The 13,727-nt window shown below is 34.8% G+C and overlaps 1 protein-coding gene across 1 annotated transcript in view; it reads left to right on the forward strand.

Annotated features, from left to right (window-relative positions):
- The window catches only part of LOC120532863 (ras GTPase-activating protein 1-like), a 183,507-nt gene that overhangs the window by 71,745 nt on the left and 98,035 nt on the right, over positions 1–13,727 (forward strand). Inside the window, exons 2-3 of the mRNA XM_039759308.1 lie at positions 5,856–6,008; positions 10,338–10,473. Of these exons, the coding sequence (XP_039615242.1) occupies positions 5,856–6,008; positions 10,338–10,473 (289 nt within the window). The remainder of the gene's footprint in view (positions 1–5,855; positions 6,009–10,337; positions 10,474–13,727) is intronic.

Genomic DNA, 13,727 nt, shown 5'->3' on the forward strand with positions numbered 1-13,727 from the left:
ATAATGAAAGGCTGCAACTACTTTAGCGTCCGACCCTCTAATTAGTAAATAATGGATTAAATATCTAGATCACCGGGTGAATGAAAATCATCATGAAAATATTGTTAAACTTCATTACTCCCATATAACTACATAGTATACTTCAATAAAAAAAAAAAAATACCAAGCTTAGTTTTGCAATTTCTACATCAATCCCAAAACACAGAAACTGAGAAATAATAGCTGACCTAATTAGGCCATGAGTCCAATTGAAAAAAGAAGTTGGTTGGAACAAAAATCTGCAGACACATTAGGTCCCCAATGTTTGGGTTTGGGAACCACTGCTGTATAGCATATGAAGGGCTGGAGTATAACATTATTTAACGAAGGTGTATATTAGGGAATATAATTTTTATCTTGAAGTGTTTCTAATATTGATTGTTTATTTTAAACAATGTGATGCACACCTGGATTATTTTTATATTTACATTAATTGTTGGTGATTCAAAACATGTGCAAAGAAATTCAATCAAGACTTTCATTTTAAGGCTAACCAGGCCTATCCATTACCTTCTGCCTCCTTCTGTTGTCTCAAATTACAAACATTCACAACCCAATAGTTAAGCTGAAAGTCAGGTCTTTCAGTCTTTCAATATCCTCCTTTTAATATGTGGTATTTTTGCCTTCCTTATAAGTAGGCTTTCAGCCGACTCAAACTTTTTAAAGAAGGATTTCTTAATGTGAAGGATTTCTATGAAACACAACACTACACAATTCCGAAATTTACAGTAATTTGTTGAGCTTCTTTTTTAGGGTTTTTTCCATTTTCATAATCAGATTGGTGTGACTTTTGTTCTGCAGTCAGTGTGTATGAGAATTTTACATACACACTCCGCCTCTGCATGACTTAAAAATGTTCCATTTCGCTTGGATTTGAAAAATAAATTTGTTTATAGTGACAACCATTTTTGTAGTTTATTGTTAGGTGAGTTGGGGCGGCACGGTGGCGCAGTGGTAGCGCTGCTGCCTCGCAGTTAGGAGACCCGGGTTCGCTTCCCGGTCCTCCCTGCGTGGAGTTTGCATGTTCTCCCGTGTCTGCGTGGGTTTCCTCCGCGCTCGGTTTCCTCCCACAATCCAAAGACATGCAGGTTAGGTGGATTGGCGATTCTAAATTGGCCCTAGTGTGTGCTTGGTGTGTGGGTGTGTTAGTGTGTGTCCTGCGGTGGGTTGGCACCCTGCCCAGGATTGGTTCCTGCCTTGTGCCCTGTGTTGGCTGGGATTGGCTCCAGCAGACCCCCGTGACCCTGTATTCGGATTCAGCGGGTTAGAAAATGGATGGATGGATGGATGTTAGGTGAGTTAACATATTCTTTAGCAGTTATTTAATTATTTCTGATGTCCTCCTAATTTTCAATTAACTTTTATGAGTGACATATAAAACATTTTGTCCCTTAAGATATGCTTTGAGTGTTTAACGTTCAAAGAACGTTAAGATATGCTTTGAGTGTTTAATTTTCAAAGAAATTTCCTGTCATTCCAGTTTGGTGCGTATACTGTATGTTCACCAGAATTATTTTAGTTTTGTTTAGTCTCCTAACCACTATTATTATCTTGGAGACTACAAAGGAGATTGACTTGTATATGAAATTTCCTACTTTTTGGGGATTACTGTTAGAGCACTTTGGTCGACCTCTGTTGTTTTAAATGTGCTCTGTAAATTTCCTTGACTTTATAGGTTGAATGAAACACTTGACCAATTCAGTCTCTCTTCAGTTGAAATGAATCCCTCGAATCTATTGGTTCTCAAGCAGAAATTCTGTATCTGACTTAAATGAATTAAGATGTGAGAGGACTTTTTATTTTGAGTTAATGATTAATACAGTACATTTAAAGTTCCAGTTTACCTAGTTTAGTGAGAAAAAAGACCTCTTCAGAGTTTACTTTTGTAACATACTTCTACAACTCAAACTAATGAACACTGCAAACAGTTGATGCATTCATCAAAATAGCACATTTACAATACTGGTATTAGAATAGTGTGTAAATCTTGTGCTTTCTCTTTTAACATCTCTTCCCAGTTTTGGTCCCCAAAAAAGGCTAAGATCCCTCCCACTCAAATATGAATTCAGAGCCTCTTCAAATAAAAATTAATTGCCTTAAATACCAAAGCTCACTTTTCATTGAATATGCTAACATGATGTTAACATACATTTCACATTTTCAGGTTGATTGTCCTCAAATTCATTGTTTTTTTTTCCCTCTCAATAGTGTTCTCCACATACAACAACATGAATTCATAGCTTTCGTAAAACTTACTTGAACATACATTTTCATCCTTTATTTCCTAATATCATTCATATTTTGTCTTGATTATTCCACAAATCTGAGTAAATTCTAAATATTCTTAAACATGAGTAAAATTGAGAATGATCGTCTGGTGTTGTTATATTTGAGATGCAATCATACATATATATTTCATATTTTCTGTTTTCAATACATTTTAACTTTTCTTGGCTATTCTTTCACTGGTATAATATAGAGACACAGTCCTAAAGGAGTCCATTATTCGTCTCAGGTCACTGGATAGCATCCAGGTCTCGCAACTATATAGCAAGACAGGAAGCAACATGACTCTAAAGACTTGGACCTTTGTCCTTTTGCATAGATATCGGGAACACCACACACCCCTTTCCAGCGACCTCATGACCCCCCCATGCTCTCCCAGTTCGTCTACTGACTTCATAGGAAGAGTCACTAGAGACATGAATGTCACTGCCAAGGTAAGTAAACCTCTCAACAAGGTCAATACTCTCTCCGCAAACAGACACACTGCTGATGGCTTTTCCCAAGAGGTCATTAAAGGTCTGGATCTTGGTTTTTATCCAGGACATTCGCAAGCCCAGACACTCAGACTCCACACTCAGTCTCTCGAGCGGAAAATCCTTGGGTAACATTGCTTTGACTTTGTGTCGAATGAGCGGTTGCTCATGGAGTCCCGAATGAGGCACATTACCTGCATTGTGAGGGAACGTCAGTTATAGCACTACGGCCATGTGGCGCGTTTTCACGAGGGTGATAGCTCGTAAGATCCTCGTTGTTGGGGACCCGAGTGGCTGGACCAGGCCAAGGGGTCGCCCACATAACAGCTGGCTGTGGCAGATAGAGGGTCATTTCCGGAGGGGGGGACTGGACCGTGCGTCTGCCTAGGGGGTTGCAAACTGGGATCCTGAGTTGTTTCGCCATGTAGTGGGTGCGACAACGCACTGTACCAGTGCATGCTCCCCAACTTGACTTGGTAAAATATCAAAAACTTCGTAAAGGAATACTCCACCCAAAAATAAAATTTTGCATAATACTACAGTTTAAGCTAGTGATCTTCATTTTAGTTGGTCTGTCTTTTAATACTGTATTCTTAAAGACTTAATATGAAATTGTTAAATGGTGAATTAGTTGAAAAATCAGTTTTACCTTTTTATTTGTTACAATATACATGAAGCATAGTTTAAAAATTTGTCACTCTGTTTTTAACACAGTATATTACTGATATATAATTATAAAATATTTTTTACATAAATTTGATGTATTTTCCAATAAAGGCCTTTGAAACTTATGAAATGTTTTTAATTGTTTAATTGTTAATCAGTATACCATAGAAACTTGAAAAATAATCTGAAAATGCTGAAGCAGCAACTTTAGCAAAACACATTTGTGTCACCGCCAAAACTTTTTGCCTCCCCTATACATAGAAGAATGCAATGCTGTCTTAAAATTTTACATGTATTGAGTACAGGTGATGATATCCCAAATATATTTCAAATGCTGGATTTTTACACAAGTATAAGAAATATCAAAGGTTGATTACTCACATAAGAAACCTTTAAACCAGTAAAACAAAGGTTGTTTTACAGTAGTTCTAGAATAAAAGATTCATGAAAAACTGACAGGTTTTAAAATTGGGAACAATGTAAGTTGACCAATTTATTAAACATACCGTGTTTTTTTTAACCAGCTAATTAAACAAACATATATCTTTGCAATTATCTAGATAAAATTTGTAACAGAAACTCTGACAGTATTATTTAGTGAAGCTTTGGATTTTTATCGATTTAACATATGACATTGTGTTTTATTCTAGTTGTCTTTGTGTGTGGCAATGTCATTTCGGCATGTAGTTGGCAGTTGAACTCATTGTATGCCTCAATATATACCTTAAGGAATTTTGTCCTGTATGTTCATTTCATTACTGCAGGTAATTTGGAGTCTCTGGTACTGTGATATGTGTTAAGAAGTTGTCCACTGTATTTTGTCTGCAGTTTCTTAGTGCGTAAAGTTTGCTGCTGTGTTTAGCATTTTAGCTTTTCATATGGCTTGGCTGTTCTGATATAAAAATAAAAACTAAATTACTGTCTACTGCTATTTATTTACTGTTGCTGTTACATTTTATGAAAAGAATAATGGTAAAGAAACATTAATCTATACTGTTTCTCTTTCAGCAAATTAGTAAACAATTCTAAAAGTAGATCAGTTCAGTTTACAGTTGATTTTTCAATGCAGCGATGCTACTTAAGTAAAAAGATTGGTGTACTATTGATCACCTTTCAACCTAAAATGTGATGCTGTAGCAGATAATGCCATATGAACAACTTTTGTAGTGGTATTGCATATAATTTAATCAAATGACTAATAAGCCTCCAGAATGGTTAAAAATTTGCAGGCTTTTCAGCCTGAGTTGATTTCCCTGTGGAGAATTAACATGAGGCAGAGGCATTCTCCAGAAAGCCCGTACAGAAGCAGGAAATCCTTTGTCATAGAGCTGAGTGGTATGCTGGTAGAATGTTATTCGCTAAACACTATCTAGTAATTCACTGCTTAAAACTTGTTTTAAACTCATTACTATAATAAAGCCATTTGGCTCTTTGCTATCACAATAAATAAATCATTCTGTACTCCTGTATTGTTGTTTTACCTTCTCCAGATTTGTAGTATTTATTTTCTACTTTCTTATGCATTCCATTATCTGTGCTGCCCAAGTCAATACATACAGAATGCTGTCTTCTGTTTTACTATTCCTCACAAGTCTTGTTAATTTACCAAATTCCTATAAATTTAAGACGTTTTTCAGAACTTTTCATTTTAGAATTGTCATGCCTAAATTTCAGATGCAGTCTAACAGGGTGCTAAGTGCCGGGAACCTTTCACAGAGTAAAAACTTTTTTTTTTTTTTTTATATAAAGGTTCCTCAGAGAGTCCAAAAATTGCTCTTCCATATACTAAAATTCAAGGAGTTATTTCCATTTATGATACATCATTGAAACTTTATCACTGAAATGCTTTGTAGATTATACAAAACTTATTACACCTGATGTATTTGATGAAAAAAAAAATGACAAAACACAGATAGTCTCCAAATTTAACAGGGCTCAGTTTTTAAAACTTTCAGGAATTATCCATATTGTGCTCGCAGTATGTGCCTACATCTTACCATTGAGCAGAATGGGATATCACAGACTGAGTATTCAAAGAAATATGAAGAGAGGGATCATGTTTGGTGGAAAAGTCTCAAGTGTACATATAATGCCATTTGATGTTTTAGTTTTTAAGCAAAACTTGTTATCAAAGATTCTTTGTGTTTTTGGTAGTACCAAACAATAATAATCAGGTTTTCAAAGACCGCCATAAATTAACTGCATTACTATATACCTGTACTACGATCGAAGTTAACCAGATTACCATGTTATCTGGTAATATTTAAATACATGTACAATTTATTTTCTTTGTAAATGACAAGATCTGTTAGGCGGAATTAATTGTATCTGGAATTTATATATTATGTTAATATGTTTCCTGTAATGTATTTTGTTATTGTTCTCTTTTAGATGGTATCATGGAAAACTTGATCGAACAATTGCTGAGGAACGTTTGCGGCAGGCTCGAAACCCGGGCAGTTACCTCATTAGAGAAAGTGATCGGAGACCAGGGTCCTTCGTACTGTCCTTTTTGAGCAAAACAAATGTGGTGAACCATTTCAGGTAAAACAATTTAGATGCATAGGGGTAGGTTAACAGTGTGTCAAAAATACTGACGGAAATTGTGGAAGGGAATGCCAGTGTAATGACCATTAAATCTGTTGCTGTTGTATTAGTAATAAAGAACAGCATGCATATAGTGCATTTGTTGACATATGACTGAGTTCAGAAAATTCATTTATTGATTTAATATTAAGTAATCGAAAAAAACTTTTCTCATTGTCTGAAGATTTTTATTTATGGTGTAGTAGAATTATCTTATATTGTACTTTGTTGTGTTTTTTTGCTATTAATTGCATTTTTCTGTGTTTTGAAAAACATCTTGTAATACTCTATTGCTGTCTGTAAAAATCATTGCATCAATATTGATAAAGTTGAAGTGCAAAGAAAGAAATCTAGTGTTTTCAAATCCAAATACATTTGCCTTTTCTGTGACCACCCACTGTTTATCTTTTGTACTCGAGATTCCTATACTAAGGAATTGCACAACATAATGATTTGAAGTTTTAAGGTATCAAGATAGGAAATTATGATAGCTTAGAATAGGGCTGGGTGATATAATAAAAAAAAACAAAACTTTTATTTTAAATTAATGGACAATTTATGATTTATTTGAATATTTTAACAGATACTATTTTTGAGGTATAGATGAACAAAACGAGAAGGTTGCCCACATTTTACAAACTGAAATATAACTGTATACATCTTAGAAATATACAGACACACACATATACTGCATATAAATAAAATATAAAAAGAGAGAGAGGAAAGGTGCAAAATAAGAAACCTATTTTGTGCAGACTGATCTGTACTTTTTTTTTTTTTTTGCAGTTTTTACATTTGAAGCTGCCTTCTCTGCAGGCTCCATATTCCTTTCATGTCACTTACAGACAACTTTCCATCAGCTTTGCAATTTTCCTTATAACATTTTCTTTTTATAATATGCATTGCTCTTACCTATAGCTTAGAAGCACCTTCTGACCACCACAGGTCAGTTTTCATGTTTTCCCAGACAAACAGTTCACCTTGCAGAGTGCACTAGCCAGATTCTCCCTTATGCTACAGCTCTTCAAGGTGACTAGCCTGTACGACAGAGGTTCTTAAACTTTTTGACTTGTGAACCATTTTTAGTTTGTAGCTTTGTGGCCTTTACAGATTGACGTAATTTACTAACATTACATTGAAGAGTGGGCAGATTGGAGTTGTGTGTGTCTACATTTACTAACATTAGATCAATCAAAGAGCAGGGTTTCGAGTTTCTGGATTTAACAACAGTGAAGAACTAGCTCTTGTTACAGGCCGACTTCTTGTTCTTTTCTCCCATCTTAGCCTAGGGCCAAAAGGCACAATGGACATCTCTGGTGTATTCTTCACCCAGCCTCAGACAAGGCATGATCTCTTCATAATCATGCTATTTACCTAGATGTATAGTAGGGAAGCACAACTTGTGTGGTACATGCTGAAGCGTTACCTTGTGCTTTCTTGTGTTGGTCCCATTTGCAGGGTGTTTGCTTTAAGTGCTGAATTAAATTTGATATGCCACCACTTTTAGCTGCTATCTTCTTTTTTGCAAAATTTGCTTTTTATACTAGTTTGTTCAGCATTTAAATTTTCATACCCAAACCAATTCCAACAACAGACTTAACACTGCAGCCTTTCTTTGGAGAAAGCACTCCTCATTTTTTTTTGCATTAATATGAGTCTGCACATGTGACCAGCTGATCAAGCTGGAGTGTTTGCTCAACTGTTTAACTCTCTGGAGGCAGTGCCAGGCAAGTTTAGGGGCATTTTGGCTGCTATTTCCATTAAGAATTCAATGCTAGATTTTAAAATAAAAACTCGACAAAAACATCACCAGAAATTTTAGAGTGTACACTTTCACATGTGCCCACTGTTAAGAAAACATCATTTTTAAAATTTAGTGAATTGGACACATTTTACTGCTACTCTTTTTTCCCAGAAACAGTAGTGTTTCATCAGGAGTGCACTTGCAATGCGGGAGGTACTGTATTCACATGCTAATAAAATGTAAATTGATCTTCGCTTTCAAGGATGAGCACAGCTGTAGAGCATAACACACACTTGATCATTATGCTGGCTACGCTTTCCAAACTTGGTGCACATGGGGAAAGCATGAGTCTTGTTTGCTAGTGCATTTTGAAATACCATTCAACAAATTTATGTAGCATTTTGGGCTTTGGTAGGTGTGGTTGATTTGGCACTGGTAAAAATGACATTGCATGTATAGGTGCCAGGCTACTCTCTCCTGACACATACAGCCCTGGCAGGCAACGGTAATTGGGGCATTTTTGTACGCGAAAACACCCACTAAAAACAAAACAACCAGTGAACACACTGAGTGCTTATGTAGGCAAAGAGACCTTGTGTTAGGGAAGGACCTTCATTTGTGAATTTCCCCTTGGGAAAATCTATCTATCTATCTATCTATCTATCTATCTATCTATCTATCTATCTATCTATCTATCTATCTATCTATCTATCTATCTATCTATCTATCTATCTATCTATCTATCTATCTATCTATCTATCTATCTCTATCTATCTATCTATCTATCTATCTATCTATCTATCTATCTATCTATCTATCTATCTATCTATCTATTATGGCAGAAGATGAACACTACTTGTAAATGCAGTATGTGTGATATCCTACATTGCACCGAGCTTACTAGAAACTGTTTTAAAAATGGCAAAACAATTTTTTTTTTTTATTAAAATCAAAACAGTTCACAAGTGCCTATGTATCATACCTTCCATGTATATTTTTGCAGTGGTCTTTTCCAACTAGGGTAAAGTAATAAGTCTGAAACGCTGATACGCATTTTAGAAAAGCATAATTTACTAACATTGAAATTTATTAAAATAAGACAATTAAATACAAACACTTTCATACTTGTATGGTGTAATTAGCACCCGTTGAAAAGTCATTCACCTTTCCACACTGAATATAGACATGTATGGTGCTATAACTTCTTCTGAGATTCCAGCCAGCTTTCATTGTTCGACTCTCTAACAGAACATGCAGTAGTGAAGCAAACAAGAAAATGTATGAAGTAATGAAGTTAATAATCCATCAACTTGGCACTGCCAGATCTAAACAGCAGCGTGGTGAACTGCTTGCATACTGAAGTGACTTTAGTTGCAGGTGGAAGTCCCATTTTACTTTATGGTGCTAAGCAAAGTGCAGCAGTCTATTACCCAGCAAAAGCACTGTGAAGAAGCTGTCTGTTGTTACAGTCTTGCATTTGTCCAGTCTGATAGCAGACACGGAACATCATATCTTTGATTTCCAGTACAACAAAGCAGACTCAGCCACAGCACTGCTCTTGTGAAAAGAATGGAGATAAACACCATCAACTCAGAGAAGGAGAGGCAAGTTTGTTGTAGCTCGTCAATGTCTCTGAGAGAATAAAACTGGGTAATAAAAAAACAAGTGCTAACTTTTACAAGTAGGAAAAATTTATGCTGGGTGTTACAGACTTAAATCAAATGTATGTGTTTATTATATTCTAGTAATAATAATAATAATAATAGCAGCTCGCTATTCAAAACGCGGAACGCCTGGTATCTAACCCAGGACCTTTGGGTTTTAAGGTAGCATGTCTTACCTCTGCACCATTCAAGAATGCGTATAAACTCCCTGTTGATTGACATTTGACCTTGGGTATTTAACTCATTGACATCAGCATGTAAATCAAATGTTTTTTTTTTTCACTGGTTATATTCTTGAATAAAAGCACACATGTTTATTTGATATTTGGACTAAAGTCTTCATGCATTATACACTTATGTCATATATTAGTATAACATGGAAAAGGTTTCTACTTTAGGTATTTAAATCAGCTTAAGGCTGTACATCATTACATTACTAGAGATATGTATTATATTAGACCAATTTCAAAATGTTTGCAATTGACAGTATATGGTCAGTATTCTTGTATACTTTTATAGATTTGTATCCAACAGCAAGTTGGGAAATACTATTACTCATAACAGCAGTAGATTATTGTTCCATAAACTACCAGTGATAATTTTGATTAGCCCTCTGTTTATGTCTTATTTTTATTATTTGTGGTTTGCAACAAGTTTATTTTAAAAAGTTATGTTAAAAAAAAAAAAGAGCACTGGATAACAGAATACTTTTTCTTTAATACTTCATCTGAGTATAGTGGCTTAACTATTAAAGGTATGCTTTAGGTAATACCAAAATGCAAACTTGTCCAACAGTATAAAATATATGTTTAGTCTGGTAGTATAAATCATTTTACAGATAAATAACTGATATTTTCTTCTTCATTATTCTTTTTTTAGGATTATAGCAATGTGTGGAGATTTCTATATTGGAGGTCGGCGCTTTTCTTCACTTTCAGATCTAATTGGTTATTATAGTTATGTTTCTTGCTTACTTAAAGGGGAAAAGCTGCTATCCCCTGTTGCACCTCCAGAGGTAAGATAAACTTGTTAAACTGTTGTTTTTAATATCTTTGAAAGCTAGTGTTTTTTTTTAATTTACTAAAGATTCCGAAGGTATTACTTAATTTGTTTGTTATGAAAGATTAGGGCTGTTAGATCGAACGTTGCTATTAGAATATAATTCTAACTTTTAAAAAGGTCGTACTTGAAGTCAAAAGTTGACATTTATAAATAAAAGAACAATTGTTCATTTTACACTAATTGCACTAATTTTGACTGTGATTTATTACAGATGTGCTGTGCAAAGCTGCAGTATTTTATAGATCTGTTGATTTGTAATCCTGAATGGTTGGCCTGTTATCTTTATTAGTAAAACTTAAAGCCATACCCCTTCACAACATTTTTTTTTTTTCTTTTTTTCTGTCCCACTACTCCTCACTTCGAACAACAAGTATACTTGGAGCAGTTTGTCTAAGTAGTTTTCTGGCACCCCAAAAATTGTTATATCGCATCTGTCCAATTCACTCTTAAACCTGAGATTCCTGACTGTTTAATGCCAAAACCTTTTTCGTTAAAGCAAATTATCTACATTGATTCTGATTTTCCTATTATTGTAACACTTTAAAATCCCAACTTTAAACAGCCAATATGCCATATCCCACAATTAGTTTCTGTCTTATGTGGCTGCTGATTTGACTCACAGTGCAAAGAACGATGACTTGTAATTAAAAATGTATTATGCTCCACTACTATTAATATTTTTGCATGAAATGCTTATGATAATGTTACGTGTTTACCATTTGTTAGTACTGAGCTGGCACTATGAATGTATTGTGATGTGTATTTAAGTAACAGTTTCACAAGTACTTTCAGATTGTTTGTTCTTGTTGTGGCTGATGCTGCCATTACCATAATAATAAAGTATATATTAAAAGCAAGTACAAATGTTAAAGTTATCATCATAGTTTTTAACCCAAGTTCAAATGTATTGGAATATTCATACATTGTTTTATTACATTTGACAGCCCTTGTGTAGATACTGATCTTTTCATGTCAATTCATTTTTTTTTAAATTGATTCATTGAAAATCATTTTTAGGAACCTAAAGCAGTTCAGAAATCTCCTAGTTAACTATGTTGAATGATGATATCACCAAAAGTAAAATGTGTAAATGACAGCTTGTTTAGTCCTCCTTTCAGCACATGACATAAGAATCATACCTGTTTTTAATGCAGTACCGCCAGAGGGCCTGAAGATCATGGGCATCCAATATTGATTTTTGGCATTGTCTGTTGCGCAAAGAGATTTCTCCAAATTCTCAGAATCTTTTGATAAAATTATGTACTGTAGATTGCAATTTTACATTGAGGAACATTATTCTGAAATTGTTCCACAATTTGTAGACAGCTTTTTGCATATTGGTGAACATCTGCCTGTGTTTACTTTTGAGAGACTCTGTGTCTCTAAGATGCTCTTTTCATACCTAATTATGTTACTGACCTATTGCCAATTAACCTGTTTAGTTGCAAACTTTTCCTTCAACTGTTTCTTTTTAGTACCACTTTGCCAGCTTTTTGTTGCCCCATCCAAACTTTTCTGAGATGCGTTACTCCATATTCAAATGTAGGTAATATTTTTTATGAAATAGTAAAATGTCTCACTTTCAACATTTTATACATTGTGTTCTGTTGTGAATAAAATATGAGTTTATGAGATTTGCAAATCATTGCATTCTGTTTTTATTTGCATTTTATACAGCATCCCAACAAAAAAAGTATATTAATATAATGAATTGTTGTGCCAGTGTGCATGACACTGTGCAAACTCTTTCCTGTTATAGAGTGTCTGCATGGGATTTTGACATCTGTTATATTTAAATGAAAAGTGTTGAAGAATCACTAGAATTTTTTTCATTTTGGTTTTTGCTCTTGCTGTTGCCACTTCCACTACCATACTAAAGTAAAATCGAGAGTGGTCTCCCCTAGACTTTCTCGTATACTCAGATATGGGGGATAGATATTTGAGGAGTAAACTGCAAGACAATGATTATATTTTTATATTATGTACATTAAAGAACTGTCGGCAACAAATCAAATCAAATTAATAATATATTGAACAATTACTATAAAAGTAAAGTTGAATAAATCAGACTCTGCAGCTGCATGAATAAAAGGGAAAATATCACTTCTGGCTAATTGAAATAGCCCAAAAGTTGATAGAAATCTGCGTTCTGTACCTAATATTTCTATGCAAAATTTAGTTGAAATGAGTGAAAGTGTATTCAAGTTATCGTGTTTATACACACACACACACACAGGTAGACAGACATAATTCCAAAAATGGTATTTACAGACTCGGGGAGATCTAAAAGGTTGAGATTCATCAAAATCTCATCATTGAATTTTCGGACAATTACAGTTCTTTCCCTATACAGTGATACCTTGAGATACGAGTTTAATTCGTTCTGTGACTGAGCTTGTAAGTCAGAATGCTCTTATCTCAAGTCAGTTTTCCCCCATTGAATGAATTGAAATGCCATTAATCCGTTCCAGACCCCCAAAAAAACACTGAAATTTTTTTGTTACATGTTTTTAAATAAGAAAGATGTACTTATAAATAATGAATATTGTATAAAAACACAATACAATAGAATGTACTGCAATAAATTGGTTTAATTAAGTACAGTACAGTATAATGTACAGCATTTACCTTAGAGATAAAACGATTTGAAGATGGTGGTGGAGAAAGGCTGAACTGAATGTTATTCACTGATTTTTGCCCTTTTCGTCTCACCTTCCTCACTTTCATCTGCACGGGTTTTCAAAAAAATGCGGTCCAATGAGGTCTGTTTCATCCTCCCTTTTAGAATGTTTCTAAAGTGCGTCATGCAAGTGGCATTAAATAGCGCAGTTGCGCGCCCAGTTTAAACTTTTTCTGGGTGTTTCTTTTGAATAAAGTCTGAAAGTTTCTCCCACATTCCCAACATTTCCTTTATCTCACTTGTAGAGATAACTTCCTCTGTAACACTTATTTCCTGCAAAACCTCTGTGTGCTGCTGCGTCTGTAGCTCCTTTAGCTCCTATGTTGTCAGTTCCTCAGAGTGCTCCTCGATGAACTCATTGATGTCACCTTCATCCATGTCCATGCCCATGGTGTTGCCGAGGGATACAATCTCCTCCACCACTGCCGCTTCGGATTCAAGTCTTTCAAATTCTGTTTCAGACACAACCTCAGGCCACAGCTTCTTCCATGCAGAGGTCAATGTCCTCTTTGTAACACCCTGCCAGA

This window comes from Polypterus senegalus, chromosome 7 (genome assembly GCF_016835505.1).
Source record: "Polypterus senegalus isolate Bchr_013 chromosome 7, ASM1683550v1, whole genome shotgun sequence".
Lineage (NCBI taxonomy): Eukaryota > Metazoa > Chordata > Cladistia > Polypteriformes > Polypteridae > Polypterus > Polypterus senegalus.